The 19,460-nt window shown below is 40.7% G+C and overlaps 1 protein-coding gene across 4 annotated transcripts in view; it reads left to right on the top strand.

Moving 5' to 3' along the window:
• IFT38 (intraflagellar transport 38) overlaps nt 1-19,460 on the top strand; it is a 54,905-nt gene that overhangs the window by 24,886 nt on the left and 10,559 nt on the right. For 3 of the 4 annotated variants that reach the window (XM_015887834.3, XM_007426809.4, XM_088151010.1), the window contains exons 7-9: nt 1,155-1,288; nt 3,040-3,181; nt 15,333-15,405. In XM_015887834.3, the coding sequence (XP_015743320.1) occupies nt 1,155-1,288; nt 3,040-3,181; nt 15,333-15,405 (349 nt within the window). Of the gene's footprint in view, nt 1-1,154; nt 1,289-3,039; nt 3,186-15,332; nt 15,406-19,460 lie in introns of all 4 variants that reach the window. The other variant, XM_088151011.1, reaches the window with a different exon arrangement.

Raw genomic sequence — 19,460 nt, 5'->3', positions numbered from 1 at the left:
CTTCCTATTCTTGATAGAAAGACTTACAAGGGAAGCTGAACAGCTCTCACTTTTTTCATGTACAGCATCAGTATAAAACAGCTACTTCAAGATCCAATGGGAGTGTTTTCTCCCATGTTTGTACACCTTATAGCCATCTGTTTCCTTTACTTTTATGTATGAGGAGCTTCTCAGATCCCAGTATTTCTTGACATCCAGATAAAAATGACATTTGTCACCCTTCCTTGAAATGAGCAAAAGATCCTGGATGATTCTGGGAAGCTCGCTAATCAAACATGACACTGCATCCATCAGAAAGTGTCATTTTTGTTTTGCAAATTAGACCAAGAACCTATGATCTGAGGAATATTTACAGGCCTAAAACAGCAAGAGGATGTCTGTCTTTTCTTTCAGTCCAAGGGGAGCTAGTTTTACCGTGGAACAGTCTAGAACCATGCCGGCTGTCAGCTGTGACTGCTCAGGGTTCTTGAAATATTTGCTTATTAGTCCACTTCTGAGCAGGATTTTTCTTTTCCTGGGACAGAGGTTGCCTTGATATGCAGTGTTAATGTGTTAATATTATAATGGTCACCTGTGTCCTGCCAGTGTTTCAAGAAGCTCTGGGTGCTCCCTTCCCATTTCTCTTCATAGCAATCTTGTGAAGTAGACTAAAGGGGGAGACATTGATTAGTCCAGGGTTTCTCAACCTTGGCAACCTTAAGGTATCTGGATTTTGAGGTATCTGGACTTCAACTCCCAGAATTCCTCATCCAGCCATGCTGGCTGGGGAATTCTGGGAGCTGAAGTCCAGACATCTCAAAGTTGCCAAGATTGAGAAACACTGGACTAGCCTATGACAGTCCAATGAGCTTCATGGCTGAATGGGGATTTCACTCTGCTTCTCCCTCAGCCTAGTTGTGTATTCTGTACTACATTGGCTCTTAGCACACACAGCCCTAGATCTATGTACCCGAAAAAGAAATTAGGAAAATATTTCGAATCAATATTGAACAATGCTTGGAATCAAAAGCTAATTTGAGGATACCACCAGAAATTTATTTATTCTGCCCATCTCATGCCCATCTACAGTAGACTCGCGGATGTGATTCTGGGCGGCGTACAGTAGACATGGCAGCTCATCTCTGCTGTGGGTTCCCCCCCTTTTTTTTTTGCAGGAGCAAGTCCAGAAAATGAAAGACATGCTGAACAATGTGGCTGCTGATGAAGCCAGTTTGGAAGCCAAGATTGAAAAGAGGAAGTCTGAGCTGGAGAGAAACCACAAGCGCCTGCAAACTTTGCAGAGTGTTCGGTAGGAGCTAATATCCTCTCTGTCCTTTGAAAAGTTAACTGAATGTTCATTTGCCCATGGTGGGGTGAGAAATGTTGACCTCCAAGGATTGCTGTAAAGCACGACTTCTTCTAATGTGCTCTTTACAACGGTCAGTTGGTCGGTTGTTTTTAGTCATCCTTTTGTCTAGTCATTAGATCTTCCAAATAACAAGCATAAGGCTACTTCAAGCTTTACTCAATAATTTTAAGCTTTTCACTATTATGAGTTTTAACCCCCACCACAAATGAGTTAAAAGAAAGTGGGATCTGTTGAGCCGGTACTTTGTTTTCAGTGCCTGAAGGCATCCTGCAAACTCATTGCTTCTTTGACTATCCTTTCTACAGACTTCAGAGCCCCCAGGAACTCCACCCATGTTTCCTGCCTTTTGGATCGATCAGCCTGAAGTTGGGCATTGAAGAATAGGTGGCTGTTTCTCAGCCATGCTATGTTTTTTTCCTTGAGCTATTAGCGTTGCTTTATTGGTGCCTTGTGAAATGGAGCGCCATAACCACGCGGGAAAGAAATGTTCATTGATAGAATGAAAGCCAGCATGGATCCTGGAGTCTAAGTGTGATAGCAAGGAGTGTGTGTAATTGTGCAATTTGCAGGTGGAGCATTATGTTCACCTTCTTTAGCCTACTGGAAGGCCATTCTTCTTTAAAGTACCTTTTGTCAAAAAAGGTAGCAAGAGCCCCAAGAATTATAGGCTTATTAGAATGTACAGTGTAAGCATTTAAACCTGTTTCATAGAGCATGCAATGTGGGAATTACATTGTTTCAGATATAGCCATTTATTTATTTATGTTATGTTATGTCCAATAACCCTGGGAGGCTTATAAAACAGCAGTAAAAACATCCCCAAACCATAAAACCATAACAAAAACATTGCATGGTGTGATCATGCAGAATAATACAATTATTGATCAGTGAGATTGTGCATTAGAAAGATGGCGGCTTGTGAGGTAACCTGGTGGAACAATCTTCGTAAACCTGGGCATCTTTCAGATATCTGAACTTCAACTTTCAGAATTGGCCATGCTGCGTAGAGAATTCCAGCGGTTGAATTCCAACATTTGTAGGATACCCAGCTGGGGGAAAGCTGGGCTGGAACATTTGTCAGATTAATCATAGCAACTCCATTTTTCTAAGCTGCATGGAAAAAAATCTGTCTACATGGTTGTGCATGGAAGTATACCAGTGTTTGGAAATGAATATAGTTATTACTTTTAACGCTATGTGGACTCTGTTTTCCTTAACACTTTAAATTTTGCTTTTTAATTGATATCTCCTTTTACATTTGGGGCTTCCCACCTTCTTCCATGGCCTACCTGGAGCTATGTAGCCTTAAATATTGGAGTTGGGAGGAGTTCCTTTATATGGGTTAATGCCGACACCCTCAAATGTATGGTTCAAACAAGTGAGGTATTGGCAGTGATATTTGGGGAAATAAACAAGGCACAAAAGATAATATGACAGTTTACTGCCCAACTGCAAATACAGTGTTTATCATCGTCCTTTTCTTTGGCTGAGTATGTATCGCACTAAGCTATAAAAAGGTTTGTTTGATTTTAACTTAGTGTATGTTGTGCGAACCTATTCATTGTAGTTGGTAAATGATGTTTTACATTTTAAAGTATTATGCCAGCCCAGCCAGTTTTAACCCATAAATCATGATTTATCAAATCATGGCTTAGTGCAGTGTGTGAACCCAGCCTTTTTGTCCTCACCAGCCCAGCCTTTATGGATGAATACGAGAAAATTGAGGAGGAGTTGCAGAAACAATACAGCTGTTACGTGGAGAAGTTTCGTAACTTGATGTACCTGGAGCAACAACTGGATGACCAACACCGCATGGAGCAAGAGAGATTTGAGGCAAGTTTCTAAATATTACAGTACTTGAAGTGCTTTAGTCATAATTTCTATCGTGCATGTCCCTTAAATACATTTCTTCTGTTATCTGCTGTTTTATCCTAATTATTGGATATATTTAGTGTCGGGGCTTTGAGTCTTCCTATAGAATCCTCAGGGTACTGATTTTCATCTTCTCAGAACTGCTCTCTTTTTAAAGAATAGTCAAAGATTCATAAAAGGAAAATTATGCAATACAGCTAAAAATCCCACCTGGGTGAAAAGATATGCAGTGAATAAATGGAGTTACAGCAGAGTCATTTGTAATTGTGAGTACCGTTTTCCCCAGCATTACAGTAAAGTGTATCAACTCAGGCATTAGACTCTGGTTATGTCATTCATCTTTCAAGCTTTTTATTTTAAAAAAAAAAGGTACCTGCAGGCATTTTAAAGAATTATAAAAATGCTCTGGGAATGGGTAGGTTAATGATTTTACATGTCCAAGCCAATAGCTTACTTTCTGCAGGGAGATACATCTTTGGCACATTAAACTTTTGCCTAGTTGCATGTTTTTGTTTTAATCTTGTTTCACAACTTAAATATATTTCTCTATAAACTAAGGAAACTACTTCTTCCAATCTTACACTAGTGTACCTAAGCATTATGGTTTCAGCTTTCCAATCAGGGGAACCATGGATAGAGAACAAAATATGGGCATCTAACACAGACTTTTAATATTTTTACATCATATTCGTATATAAACTTAGATGTCCTTAATTCTGCATAGAATAGAGTTTTTAGCGTTACGTCTGTGTGAGCTCTAGTTTCATACCATTGGGAAATGAAATCTCTTTGCCTGTGGTGAATCTATTTCCAGTAGAATCAAGAAATGCAGTTTACCTTGTTCAGCCTGGATATTTTAGCTGCCTGTAAAACTCCAGGAGCATTGAAAATATTTGAAACTTTTTTTTTTTAAACCAACAATTGAATACTGTCAGGTAAGAAATTTGGAATGGAGAATTGGAGTATCCTATATTACAAAATCAGTGGTCCCAGAAACGAAATATACTACATTGATTTAAAAAGGTCTGGTTATTGTCTTTCCTCTTGAGATGTAATAAGTAGAAGGCACTTCACTGCATATGATATGGTCATGTCCACTCATAGCCTCTTTTTGGTTAGCTGTTAACATTATGGTAAACCAGGTTCTTGGGAGAAAATGCAGATTTAAAGTTGTTAATATTTTATTAAATTATATCTCCAAAATATGATATTTGTCTATGAAGAGCTTTGGAAATACCATATCTGTGCTATGTCAAAAAATATTGAAGGATATGGGATTCTAAAGGATGACTTAACAAAATTTGACAATTTTCAGCCTTTGAATTGGCTTGAAAGAAAGGAGATACGATAGAGTCATAATAGATTTGGACCAAATGATATGAAGTCTACATTTAACTTGTTGCTTAAAAGTTGAGCTGCATTATCTTGCACTAAGCTGTAATAAAGAATTCTGTACTATACCAATATAGAATAATGTATTATTATTGTATTTTTATGTTCTATTTGATTTTTTCATTTTATTCTTTTTTCCCTTTTTTCTTTCTCTTTTTTCTGCAATGTATTGGCTTATTAGTATATAAGTAGTTGGTCCATATTATTTAGGGTTTGTTTGAATGTATAGCTTTAGTTGGGTTGTTTAAATTGAATTTACACATTTTGTTTTTCTGGTTTTATTCTACATTATTTGTAACTTGAAGGGTATCAATAAATTTATAGAAGAGTTTTGCAATTAAAAATTCAGGTGCTTCCTTCGTAGAACTTAAAGGTATTTTGGAATCTTCATTTCAGAAAGTTTTTAAAATGAGGTTAGGCAGCCAAGTGTTTGAAATGAGAGCTTTTTTCTTTCCTTGCCTTACTAATTGCCTACCGTTTGAACATATTTGCCAGAAATTAGGTTTTATCGCAAATGCTGGAAAGTCATTTATTGCAGCCCTTCTTGGAACTGCACTTCTACTACTGTGCTTCGTAATTGTCTTCTCTTTCTTCAGATTAACAAAAGAAAATATGATTTGCAATCAGAAATGAAATTGCAATCTTTGTAGTACCTACTTTTCCAGTTTAATGGACCTTTGCTGATATTCTTAGTTCTGATTTTCCTTTTCTGCCAGTTTAGCAAAGCTTTAGTCATCCTGGTACAAAGGAAATAACATCTTCTGGGCTCTGTTTGCTGAAAGGACCAAGATATTCACTCGAGTTATTTGGTTATGTGCTTATTTTCTGGATGTGTTTTTAAGAAATAGTACTTTTCTCCATACCTGTGGAGAAATGAATTTTTATAAGGCGATCTACTTATAATTTCTAAGACGCTTGGCAAACACAGTGGTTTGTGTTCTTTGTTCTTTTTTCCATGGCTGGCAATACTGGGTAGGTTGCATTTTTAATTGGAAAAGAGAGTCAAAGGTTAAGCAAATATTTTGTCATCTAACTGAGCACTCTGGATTACATGCAGCCCGCTTTTGAAAAATGTCCCTTCCCATTTATAAAGGCCAATGAAAAGAAATTGCATTCAGTATATAAGTATGTAATTAAACCTGTTCTTTTTTGCTCCCTCCAGATTGAAAAAAAACAGTGGTACGCTGTTATCAGGGTATGATTAAATCAGGGTATGATTATATAGATCAGGGATGAGCAACTCTGGCCGATAGGATGCACTTGACCCACCCCATCTTTATTTATTTTTATATATCTGGAGCCCTTCCAGCTCACAATGGAATTTTGGAGCATAATCTTTGTTTTAACTGAAAGAAGAAGCAAAGAAAAATGTGTTATGTTTTCCAAAAAATGTGTTACATTAAAAAGGCTGTGAAAACAGGGCTGACCATTTTGGACCCACCCCTCCTGATGGTGACACAATCAGGGCTCCCTGATGCAATCTTGGCCCATTCCTGCCAAACCAACTTAGCTGCTTTTGACGTAGATTTCTATTAATCCCATCCAAGAATTCTGAGGTTCCGCAGTTGGAATATGGAAGTGCTTGATGCAAATACATGTAAAATACAGAAGAGGCCCTCTTCAGCTTCTCTTGTTATGAATCCTATCTTTGCTGGTGGGATAGTCTGTGTAGGGGCCCGCTGGTTACCCTTCTGGCTAACTTTTGCTTTCCTCCTGCCCAGATACTCCCCCCATACTTTCTTCCAAGGTGGCCAAGTCAAGTCTGATGTGTGTGTTGGTGTCCCTTTCACACCATTCTTGTCTTAGGCATTTTCGTTTTGATTGATTTAAAGTACCTTGGGAGTGGGCGAATCACTTCATTTTTTAAAATTATATTGGTCTTGTACCACATACTGATATACGTTATTGTTTTGATTGGTTTTATATTTTTAGAGAATTTCAGTTAGGTAGATTATTCATATTATAATCATACACGGGGTTTTTTATGTGTGTGTGCGCCTTCAGATCAGGCTTGACTTCTAGCAATTATACGGATAAATCCATGTAGTTGTCCTGGCAAGATTTTTGGAAGTAGTTTGCTATTGCCTTCTTCTTAGGGCTGAGAGGGACTGGCCCCAAATCACCCACCTGGCTTCCTGCCTAAGACAGAACTAAATCTCACAGACTCCTGGTTTCTGCCCCAGGACCACTACACCAAACTGGGTCTCAGTCATACAGTTACTGGCCTCTTATTTCTGATCTTATAGGACTAGGTGTGGAGATACTGCAGAAGAAGGTTGAGCCATTTACTCTCTCTCTAAGGAATCCTTTCTTCACTGAGATGGCTGGCAGTTGGTTGGTTTCCACTCTTAACTTCCATGGGTTTGTAAGTGCTGCGCTGTAGTAATGTCCCACTCTAGCCAGTTGCTGTTGTTGTTTCACTCTGTTGCTGTCCACAACAAGAGTACATCTCACAAGGTTCCTAATCTTCTCCTGTTGCTGGGCAGATGAACATTCAGAGAAGCTTCTCTGCCTCTCTTGACTTCTCAACGAAAAGGAAATTCCAAACTCCTAGGAAGACTTTTTTGCTTTTTAAGCATAGGCTGAAATATACAGATACAGCCCTTGAAGGGAGAAAAAGGTGGTTGTTCAGCAGCCCTTACTCAGAGGTGGCATTGTTCCTTTCCATAGCAAACTCAGATTGTGAAGGCCAATTTAAAAGGAAAGCGGTGCCCCTGAAAAATAAAAGGGAAAGGTTGTCATGCTTGGAGCAATTCTGAGCTTCGAAGAAGGGCATAACCCCCTCCCTTACTTAAAACAACCATGGGTGAAGCCAGACAGCCTGGTGACAATACAGCGTGTTCAGTAGGTGGAGAATGCCGAGTGACTGTTGGCAAAAAGGATGGGAGGGAGCAGGGAAAAGAACCGGGAATGAAAAAGAGGAGGGCACATTCCAATCCTTGTTACCAGACCCTGAGTTGCTTATATTGACAGGTTAATTATATTCAAGTTAAAGAGCAGAAGGATGTTGCCTTGCTGTGAGCTCTTGGCTGGGTTAGAAAAATGCCTGCTCTGTTTGACTGGATCCTTCTTTATGTGTTCCTTGGGGGTAAGTTAATATCCTCTTCAGCCCCCCGACCATCTGCAGTGAGCACAGATCGCTTCTGCACTAGGTAAATGGAGGGCGGGAGGAGATGCAATTAGGGCTTCCATATAGCTTATTCAGTTCTGAAATGATTAACTCTCTTCAATTCTCTTCTGTTGAGAATAAGTAATTACAATTAAATTCTTGGCATACAGATTGTTCCCAGGCAACTTCGGTTTGGAACAATAGTTCTCTCCTTTTTGCATCTAAAGTCACACCAATTCTTTGATCAAAGAACTTGGGTCTTACTATAATAAAATTTAAAAGATCCCCCCCACCCCCGCAAAAGGCATTGATAAGTTTAAAGGTCTTATGTGGTTATATTGATCATTTATATTATGTTTTAAAGACTGCCATGAGTCCTTGGGAAATATGGTAGTGTAACAATAGAGCAAATAAATAAAATTTCAGTGACTAAAACTACACTTCTAGCCTGCTCTGGAATTCTCCCTGTGGTTTGTGTACCACTAGGAGAGCTACTGGTGTAGAAGTCACTCCCATGCATTGTGAGTTGGTGTATAAGTAACTTGTCCTGAGGCCATTGTGACATGGTTTAGTGCTCAGAGGAGTTGAGATCCCTGTTCCACATTATGGTCTCCCAATGAAATATTTAGATATGGGAATGTTAGGAGGTCCACCACTTGCTTTCCAGCTGCAGTGAAGGTTAGGAAATCCAATTCTCTCCTGAGGCTCTTCTCCCAGTTATGCTTTGTTTGACTTTCCTCCTAAGGGGTGCTCTAAATGCTCTTCTTGTTAGGACTAAGTCTTCTAGCAGAGGGAAAAGATTGGTGCTCTTTCAGCACAAGAAGGCCGAGGTGCAAACCAGATAAATGACAGTAAGAGCTCCTCCTGACCTTTCATTGTGGTTTTGTCTGAATTCCTGCAGTTGTAGGCAAGGAGGGCTGTGGCATATGGGTTTTACTGGCCTGGCCTGGCTGCTGTTGTGCTGGCGTGTGTCAGCAAATGGAGAGAGAAAAGGGGAGAAGAAGCTTTGAAGGGCAGCTAGGGCTGATGAGCCGACATGGCTGCTAGCCAGGGTCATTGTGGAGACTTAGAGACAGCAGTCCTATTGATCCAGCCTGGTATATAGGTGTTGGGGATGAGAGTCCTGGGGGGAAAATCCACCTCCTCAGTTGCTGGGGAGCATGCTGCCCATCTGACTAAAAACTGGAGAGAGAGAGAAGGAGAGGAGAGAAAGTCTGTGCAAACCAGATTGGCTGGAGAGAAAAGTTGGAGAGTGAAGTTACATGAGTGTGCAGAGCAGTTGCCGGTTCCTGGTTGAGGACAGAGGAAAAAGGTCCATAGGTGGCTTTCCTGGAAGAATGGAAGTGAAGGCCCAGAGAGTTGAGATCTTCACCTAAGGCCCAAGACAGGAAGGAGGGGATTGTCTCTGGTTGGTGATGCTCTGGTCTCTGGGGAAGGACTGGGCAAAAGACCCTGAGGGAGGTTCTTCCCCCAACAGTGTTGGGCTGAGCAGATCCAGAAGAAAGTCAAGCCATGCTGAGCACGCTACAGTAAATCCAGGCTGTTCCTTTCTTTTCACCCTCTGTTGATGAGCTCAGAAACAGGGGAGGGAGACAGAGTGAAAGGGGGAGGAAGCAGGAGAGCTAGAGGGGAATAGTCTCTGGGACGGAGACCCGGGAGGAAACCTGACACCGGGCGAACACCAGAATTGTGTTGTGTATACCTGATACATACTAGGTCCCAGTCTAAACAGAGTTGGATTCCAATATCAAGATTCAGACAAGCTTAAGGAGCTTTTGTGATGGAGTGTGAGGAGCTGGCCAGATGTTGAGTTCCTCCTTAAATTCTTTCTGAAGTGTCTGCCAGAATCAGTGGTGGCACAGAAAAAATTAATTTGGGGGCAGCAGCGGGGGACAGCATAAAATGGGCAATGATTGATTTTTGAAACTGAAATTGTAGCCTACTTCATGCTAACTTCAACAGGTTTGATATAATGCTTGTGAGGGGCAGAGTGCAGATTTTAACCCTTTCCCCATTTTTGCACTCTCTAGACTGGTCTGGCTCTTATATGTTAGGAAGGTATTTCACTGAGTCTTCAGATGTGACATTAACAGATACTCCATAATGTTGCATTGAAGGCTGTAGAGCCAGTGAAAACAATACACATACGATAAGATCTTGTATCCCAGTTTTCACAGTACTCTCTCCCCACCCTAAGTCCTTGTCACCCTGTCCCAGATGCACAGATGTCGCTTCTGATATGCATGAAGATAACTGTGACATCCTAAGCTAGTAAGATTTCTTTTACCGGGCTCTGAGAAGCCCCATCTGTTAAATTAAGTCCTCTATCAGAATTAATTTGCCTGACAAACTTTTTCAAGCATTGCAGAGTGTTCCTGTTTTTTTTATATACCACCGACTCATCCGTTTATTCATATAAAGCCTGTGCATTCAACCAACTCACCAAAGTAAACTAATGCAATAGAACTTCAGTGCGTCAAGAGAAGAGCAAATGAGCTTTTATTGAATCATTACAATTCATACTTTTGCTAGCTCCAGAGAGGAAAGTCAGCAAATAAATAGGAGACCTGTTGAAGTAATTTCAGATATAATGGAAGCACGCTTGATTTAATTGGAGATGTCCCTGATTGAAAAGCTTTACAGAGTTGGCCATTGAAAAAAGTACTCATTATTAGAAACGTACACTGTTAACACATCCTAGTCCCTTAATGATTCTTTAAAAAAAACAAAAACACAGTCAACAACAGTGTGGTTTTCTGATCTCAGTTACCAGCATTTGCATCTTGTTGACCTTTTCTCCCAGACATAATTTTAAACGTAAAGCTCTTTGTGACTGAGGATACATTGTGTTCAAGCAAAATCTCCTGTGAGTTGGAATTTGGCATTTTCATCTTCTTCCCTGGACTCTGTGCTCGTCTCCACGCTGTTCAATTGTTATATAGAATTAATGTTTCTTGGCCTGGCATGCTTAATAAGGAAGGACTGTGAAAACTAGAAGTCCCTTTTGATTGAACTGTGAGGATATGAAGAGCTTCTCTTGGTCATTGTGCTAACCTAGGGGAAGGGAAGCCTACAAGGAGTTGCAAAGAACCAAGAATATCAGCTCCTCTGGTTCTCCTTTTCTTTGACTACTTTGGTGAAAGTGCCAAGGATGTAAGCCTCGTTCACCATGCTTTGCCTGCCCATTCTTCCCATGTTTCACATAGTTAAGGCCAAGGATTGCAGCATGAGTAGCACTTTACATCATAAGGCTTTATGCCTACGGACTGTCTCTTCTTTAGAAGTTCAAACATTTGGGTTTGTGGTTAAGGCATCAGGCTAGGAACCGGGAGACCTTGAGTTCTAGTCCAGTGATAGCCAACCTATGACACATGCATCAAAGGTGACATGCCACAGCGTTTTGGGTGCCACGCCAGCATTCACCAACACCTGACAACAACTACTCTCCCTGTTTGAGTTACCAAAGAAACTGAGTTTGTTTTACTCACATTTCATTTTTGTAATTATTTGACGTTTCTTTATGTAATACATAGCACCACACATGATTGGATTCTATTTTTTTTTAATAAATGAATATGTAAAGAATTGACATGCCGGCAGAATCAAGCTAGATATTTTCTGAATTTTTGATACACCGAGCCCATCGCTGTTCTAGTTCCACCCTAGGCACAAAGCCAGCTGGGTGACTTTGGCCCAGTCGTTTCTCTCAGCTCTAGGAAGCAGACAACGGCAAGCCACTTCTGAAAAACTTTGCCAAGAAAACTGCAGGGACTTGTCCAGGCAGTCACCAGGAGTCAACATGACTGGAAGGCACACACACACACGCCAAACAAAAGGAGAGAGAACCACTCAGCATTGGCATGGCTTGTAACATTGATTCCCGTGTTAACTTTAGTTGTCTCTAGCAGTGCGCTATGGGGAAGGCCAGTCTTTTGTAGAGTAGAGGAAGCCAAGATGTTTTGTCACCTAAGGCCCAGAGCAGAACAAAGGTCGCCAAGCTTCTGTAAATTGGAAGAACTGAAGAACAAGGCAAGGCTACTTTGTGGATGTATCCAACAGTGACTTGAAGGGGCCAGAACACAACTGCAGACTCCCCAAAGTTGTGAAGGCAGCTTTGTAGGAATACTGTGGGATAGATAACGTTGTGCATTGCAGAGCCTTGTTGCTGATCAACCTAATTAACTGGTGGCTTTGTTAATTCTGCAGCAGCTTTTGTTGTGAGCTTTTTTGAACCCACTTGGGGAGATGGTTATTCAAACTAGTATAATTCAACTTCCAAAATCTGCATTCTCCTTCTATAACTTTCTGTAAAATGATTTATTACCTCAGCGCTGCCAGGTGTTTTTCTCCCTCCTTAGCCTAAGACTGAAGAGATGAGGTCTGGGGTATTAAACAGGCTATTAATTAGTACATGATCAATGGAAATCAATGAATGTTTTCACCGTGGCGGTAAAGAAAATGCCTGTTCGGTGTTTGGATGCCCAATTGCCGAAGGCTCATCTGCTTTTTGTTGGCTGGAAGCCTACTATTGTACACTTTAAAGCAAGACTAAGATAAAAGGAAAACAGACAATATAATTTATTCCAGAAACAACTGGGGCAGTTCTTTTTTTCCACATCTGGATCAGCTCTGCCCAGAACTTGCAGTTTTGGTTGTTAATTCTCGAAGCTGTGATCCCAGCACTTTGGAGGACATCAGGTCGGGGGTGGGTGGGCAGGCGGGTAGGGAGACTCCAGGGGAGATGGCTGCGCTGACAGATTTCAGGATATTTGCCCACACAGAGCAAAATGGACTTGCAGAGGCAATGCTGTGATGTGCAGAAGAGAGAACACACCGTTCCACTCTCCTCCTGCATCACGTTTGTTTATTTGCATATTGTCACCATGCCATCACAGATCAAGAGCTTTAACAATGGGAACTATAGATCTGTTTTTCTTTAAATTACAGTTTAATGTGAGTGCAATGGAGTCAAGCTTCCCAATTATGTCAATCAAATTTTATACCATCCACCTTTCTGGCAAAACACAGCATTCTGTACCCATTTTGCTAGGAGAACACACCAACCTCTGTAAAATCACAGGGAAGCAATTGCAACCTTAAAGTTCTGGATCTCCATGGCAAGACACATTTTCCTTGAATTTTCTCTCTAACTTCAATTTTTACAGCTAGAAAATGTGACATTTTGCAGTCAGGTATCTTTCTTGCTTACCAAAAGATAAATTGCATTCTCCGTTTAGTCTGCCACTTCTCAGTCTAAGATCTTTCTTAGATATTGTGCAGAGGCTGATGTGTGTTAAGTGCCCCTCTGTTTGAAACCATAACTATTGGATTTAATCAGCAATCAAAGATGAACAGGAGGAAACAGAAGCATAAAAGAGCTATCTAAAGTTTGTTTTTCAGGCAAGATAGGAATCTTTTCAGAGGTCTTCTGGTCCAGGAGACCTGTGAGCCAGACAGGGGGGACACAGCAGACGTAGCTTGTCATGTAACTGTTAAAGGTGTAGGAATCCTACCATTGTCTGGATTCAGCCATCTCCACATGATCCGCGTGTGCTAAAATCTAGATTTCTCTGGTCTCATTAGCAGTGACCAGGAGCTAGCTATGTGTGATGGGATGGAATTATGAAGGCCAGACTCAGGGAGAAAAACATTTTCTTTCATCTCCCGAGGCGCAAGGGAAAGATAAGAGGATGAGACTGGCACCTCCCTGAGGAATTCACAGTGCTGTGGCTGGCATTACTTGGGAGCTGGGGTTTCAGTCTGGGAAGATTCTTGCTAGAGGTTGTAGCTAATAAACATTGCTGGACTGAATTTACATGGTCTCTTGGAGTTCCTTGGACTAGGCCTGACACTATGGTACCCTGTCTGGATTATAACTCTATCCCTTACTGAGTGTGAGGTAACATATCAAACAGCATTGACAGCTGTGTTGGCACTAGTTGATGCATCCCTGTTCTTCTTTCTTTTCAGGAATTGCCATCTGTTTTTCACTCACTACTACTATCCTCCTCCTTCTCCTCCTCCTCCTCCTCCTCCTCCTCTCCTTCTCCTCCTCCTCCTCCTCCTCCTCCTCCTTCTCCTTCTCCTTCTCCTTCTCCTCCTCCTTCTCCTGTATAATTTTATTTAAAAAAATTTTTAAAAGAAGATAAAAACTAATCTAAACCAATACAACGTGAGAAAAAGAAAACAAGAAAGAAATCAAAGAGAAAGCTAAAAGTGCAAAAAGGAAAAGAAAAGAAAAATAGAAAAGAAGAAAAAGATACAAGAAAGTAGCTTCTGTTCCTCTTCACAACAGTTATAAATACAATTATAAATTGACCTCTTATTCCAGGTTACAAAATGACTCTCTTCTTTTTATAAGCATCGAAACCATAAATCATAAGTTCGTTTTTTTTCTGTTTCACGCAAAAAGTCTATACAGGATTTCCAGTTTTTCACTCACTTCTCTGAAGTGTCAAAAAGAAGTTTTTGAATCACTGCCTTCCAGCTTTTGCTGCCTACCTTTCCCTCTGTGTGTGTGTGTGTGTGTGTTAGGACTAACACATATTTAACATGAAACTTCAGTTCTGCTGTGAGTACACAGAGCACTATAAAGGTTTTTCAGGACTCTTTTTCTTGAAGTTCTGTACATTAAACATATTCCTTCCTTTTAACTGCTGGCTGTTACTGGTTGGTTAGTCACGAAGGCAAAGGAATTATGGTAGGCTAGCCATGAAGATAAAATGTTTTCTCAGGTAGGCCTGAAATCATAACAGTGGCATTTAATTATCTTTCTAGCTTCTGAGTTTTTTTTTTTCTTCTTAGCTTAGCCAGCAGGCTTTCCTCACTACATTTGTAAGGATTTTTTTTTTAAATATTCTTTTTACTGTGGAAGCTGTGACTGCAGACCATGTTAAGTTCTGGTTTTGTGCTTAATGAGAATTACATGCAGCTTCATTAGTGCCTAGATTTTGGTCCAGAAATTGAGCCATATGTTGTCATTGAAGCACTTCCTTGAATCATTCGAGCTCCTGAGAGGACTTCTTTAACAAATGGCAGAAGCAAAATGTTTATTTATGTCTGACCAGTGTCCTTGCAATGTTTTGAGACTGTGGGCTACTTGTTGCTTAATATTTCCTGCTTTTCTTTCATAGGATCATTATGAAGGGGTGCCCATGGACATGGGGGGGGGAGGCAAGGAGGGTGAATGATGACCCATGCATTAGGGCATTATCATGCAAAGGACACAACTTGTGTCAGACTTCATGACATATCCTCATAATTCTGTCATTGGCACAATGACACCAGGGCTCACACATTGCCATTTTCATACCTTTGTGGCTTGCGATGGATATCTATAGGACGCTTAAAGTTAAGAAATCAGGAAGCAGCACTGCTGCCATTGGAATTCAGGACCAGAATAAAACAGAATCATACAGAGGTTCAAAAGCTTGCTGGAACTGCTGATATTTTCACTTTTTTGTTGAGTTCTCAATTTGTGGAACTAAGCTGTCTTTCACAAGCCCTTGATCTTAACTTTCCTGGCATTCTAGCATCTGCCTCCTTTCTCTCCTAAGCTGAGGGATCCTGAAGAGTGGCTGTCCTGATTTTGATCTTTTCCCTTCCCTACAGGAAGCAGAAAATACTTTGCGTCTGATGCAGAATAAGCTGAAGGAGGAAGAGAAACGTTTGCTGAAGAGTGGAAGTAAGTTACCTTTTCATGCACTGGGATAGTCCTGTGGACTTTTTCCATGTCCAGTTTACTGTAGCCATTTTGGATGATGCCATAGCTTAATGCCAGCTGCCCAAAGTTTGCTGGAGTGGGCAGCCATGACAATTTTAAATAAATAAATAAAGCCGAAACAGCCCAATTGGGTTGACCTTTGAGGTATATTGAGAGCAGATCTCTCAGTCTGTATCTTCATCCTTGTCTCAAGGAGGAAGGCAATTAAATTAACTAAACACATGCAATCTAATTTTTCTTGCCTTCTGTCATATTAAGCATGACAACTCAATGTTGACTTTTGAAGTAGCTCTTGGGGTTTCCCTCAAGGCTTTTGAGGGCCACAGGAGGCCCTGGGATCTCTGATGGTGCATTTGAGTTTTAACTTAATCAGAGACTTAGCTTGAAAAGTTCTGCCTGCAGAAGATATGTCTCGGCAGGGAAATAGTCAGCCTTTGCTAGTTGAACAGAAAGGTATATCTCACATTCTAGATCTCAGTCAGGATTGAGACTAACCTTTTAGTAATATTGTTTCAGCTAAGTGCAGTGAATTAACCATTTAATTAATCAGTGTTCGCAAATGAGTCCACAAAAGTTGCTATTTGCAGAAAGTTTTTCTTGTCCTGTTCATGCATGCCTGAACGTTAGCCATTCATGGTCTAAAAGACCACTGTGAAAAGCAGTATTTGTTCATTCTCATTCATTCATTCATTCGTTTGTTCATTTGATTTATGTGCTGCAAGGGACAGGTTACAATCTGGAATGAAAAATGAATAATCTTTCTTTCTTGCACGTCTTGATCAAATGTCTCTGTTAGAAAATATCCCTTCTAGTAGGATATAATTAAGCCAGACGTTGAAATATATAGCAGTATAAATTATTAACATAATAACGTTTGACTGGAAAAATTAGTAATAGCTTGGAATAATTTATTTGGGAGCTTCTGCCAACAGTTTTGACTCATCTTAAATAAGATGTCAGCAAGGGCCCTTTGCATGAATCACTCGGGCAATTTTAATATTGCCACACTTAGTTAACTTGCACTGAAAAGAAGATGAAGGTGGTCTCTGGTGGGTCAATTAAGGAAATTAAGCCTTATTTTATCATGCTAGCTGGTTTTCCATTGGCTTGTGGCTTTCCTCTTTTCCACTCCTTTCTTCTGTGGTGTAGAAACCAACATTACAGAACAAATTACTGACTACAGACTGGTTTGTTGGACCAAAGTGGATCAACTGCAACTGCCCTGTACAAGAATGCCCAAAAGGGTCTTCCCTCTTTGGAACTTGATTTTAAATGGCAAAGTTCTGGAAGTGTTGCCTAGGAAACAAGATTGCAACTCGACGTGCACTGAGGGGCAGCAGATCTGGGGGAGTTTGATATAGATGAAATATTCCTTTTTCAAGTTTCAACCTGTTGCACAATGGGGTGTGTGTGTGTGTGTATGTCGATCCAAATTTGGAGGGTAAGGGTACAGATTGTTTTGTTGAGTGGGGCTGTAGTCCCTGCTGATAGTTTCTTCCGAGCACTCACAGCCCCTCTTCTCAACCATTCTACCATTTATAGCAAAGAAATGGAGATAGGTACAATTTACTTTCCACGTATTTATTTTGGGTGCATTCAATAAGCAACCTGGACAACATATAATAAAAAGTTATATGTGCTTTATGCAATGCTCCTTGTCGTTATCAGTGTTTGGGAGGTGTGAATGGAAAGTGTTCCCTTCGACAAGGGAGTGGAACCGTGTTCCTTCCCCATCATCAGTATCTCAGTTTGAATAGCACAATCTTCTGCACTGTGTATGGCCATTCTGGGTAGGGATTCTGGGAGCTAATATCTAAGGCAGAGGCTGGTATAGTGCACTGCTAGGGTTTCACCATATATAATATCAACTGGTATCCAGATTTGATGTTGCAGTCATGCTTAGCATTGAGAAGAAAGTCTTCAGGCAGTCTGAGCAATTTGGGGGGAGCTGGGAGTGTCATATCAGTGCTTTTGGTGGGGTAGTGAAATGACATCATGGGAATGCATGGAGGAGGCTAGAGTTCGTTGTGGCCAAACCTGACTCACCTAAAGCAACCAAATCTCTTTGAAGATACAACATAATTTTATTAGCATGCAAACCATAAAATAGTGTACACTGGGCTCCCAGCTTGTCAGGCAGCCCTGATCAAAAGCAGAACCAGAGCTTATATATAGTATCTTTGGTCTACTACAGTGTTTCTCAACCTCAGCAACCTTCAGATGAGTGGACTTCAACTCCCAGAATTCCCCAGCCAGCATGCTACTTTTATACAAAAATATGCAAATATCTACTAAATGAAGTTTATTTGGATATCTTAACTAAAGGTTTTAGGAAATACCCTTGAATTTGCAGGTGAATTAATAGTTTCCTTTTTTGTAGCTGAACATTTCCCACTTTTCCACTTGTTAACCTTCTTTTCTTTAATGTTTCTTTCACGGTAGCCACTTGGGTAGGCGAAGAGACTGTCTGTTTGCTTTACTTACTTTGATGCTGAAAATGTGTACTTCTGTGGAATCCTAACAGGAGAATACCAGAAGGCCTAGGCAACAAGAGGCAAACAGAGGACATGTTCAGAGTTCTTGCATTTTAAAGAGTGTTTGGAGCATTTCACCTCCACAATCTTAGACCTACACTCATGAATGAGAATGTGCCTAGGGCCACGAAATGAGTTTCTCAGAGAAGTGAAAGTGAACTAGGGACATCAAGTGCTGGATATGGATTTTTCCCCTGGAGCAATAATTATCTCAGCCACCCAGCTTCTTCTTATCATAGACCTTCAGTCTGGGTTATTTGTCAGCAAAATGCCATATGGGTTGGGGGGGGTCTGGGCTCCAGAGCTGAGGCCATTCAAAGGAGTGTCCCATGGCTTTTGCTTTGGTAAAGAAATATGTGAAGCCCCAGGAAAGAACAAGAGCAGCATTTGATTAGCAGGGCCCCATAATCCAAGGAAACGCGCAGGTTCCCTGGGTGAATGCAAAGCACATTTTGTTCTTTGCCGGAACAGAAGCTTTATCGAGAAAGTGACACATCTCTCCATAGGTTCTGCCTGTTGCTAAAGTGGAACCAGAGTTTGATCAGGGAGGGGTTTATTTTGCACACTGGGGATTAAGTGCTTTCTTTCCTCCTAAACGGTTGCTTTACTCTTTGCTCTTGCTTATTCTCTCACCGAGACCTGCACATACATTAAGATGTTCACAGAAGCTGTTGTGCATTTGTGGTAGCACAAATAGATAGCCGCCTTCTGGAGTCTCTCGATCGGTTTTTCTGCATAGAGCCATTCAGAGAAAACAGGCAACATGTCTAAGTTAGATTGCTCTGAGGAATTTACTGTCCTACAGAAGGTCTTCTACAACTCTTAGCTCATGATCATTGGCCATGTTGGGAACTGGACAGGAGCTGGAGCGCAAAGGATCCCTGCCCGAGATTTTCTCCAGGACCTTAACATTTAAAATCCTGTCAAGGGGAAATGCCAAGGATGGAACCCAGACCCCTCTCAGCATAAAGAGTATGTTATAAAACTGTGTGATGGACTTTCCCATTCTATTCTTGAAGAGTATTTTGCCACGTATCAAAAATGGTCAGGTTAAATCAAGACACTCTACCCTTGTTGTGGTCATAATATTTTTAAAAACATTTTGAGCTTGAACAATGAGGCCAGTTATTTATTTCGCTATCATGAGAGGACTGACATTCTCAGACCTTTAAAAAATGTGAGAGATTTAAGGAACAAACTGGCTGTACTAAACCTCATAAGGTTAATGTTGTTTAATGCCCCTATTTGCCCCTTCTGCTTGAAAAAAAGGGTTGGTTAAAATCAGTAGCTTAGTTTTGGCTCTGGGAGCTTAAAAATGGGACTAGGGGTGCAGATTGACCACTTCTGGGATGCATATTAAAACTGATATTATTTGGCAGGAGTTCACAGAGCTTAGGTCTTACTGGCAAAGTTCTATACAAAACTCAGAAGGAAAACATAGCATTACTTTAATCACTGTCAGCAACTATGGGCTATCATAGT

This window comes from Python bivittatus, unplaced genomic scaffold (genome assembly GCF_059951505.1).
Source record: "Python bivittatus isolate LINGU-HERP-01145 unplaced genomic scaffold, Pbiv_v1 ctg000640_np1212, whole genome shotgun sequence".
NCBI classification, from domain to species: Eukaryota; Metazoa; Chordata; class Lepidosauria; order Squamata; family Pythonidae; genus Python; species Python bivittatus.
The sequence above is the reverse complement of the archived record's forward strand: the minus strand, read 5'-3'. Positions and strand labels throughout refer to the sequence as shown.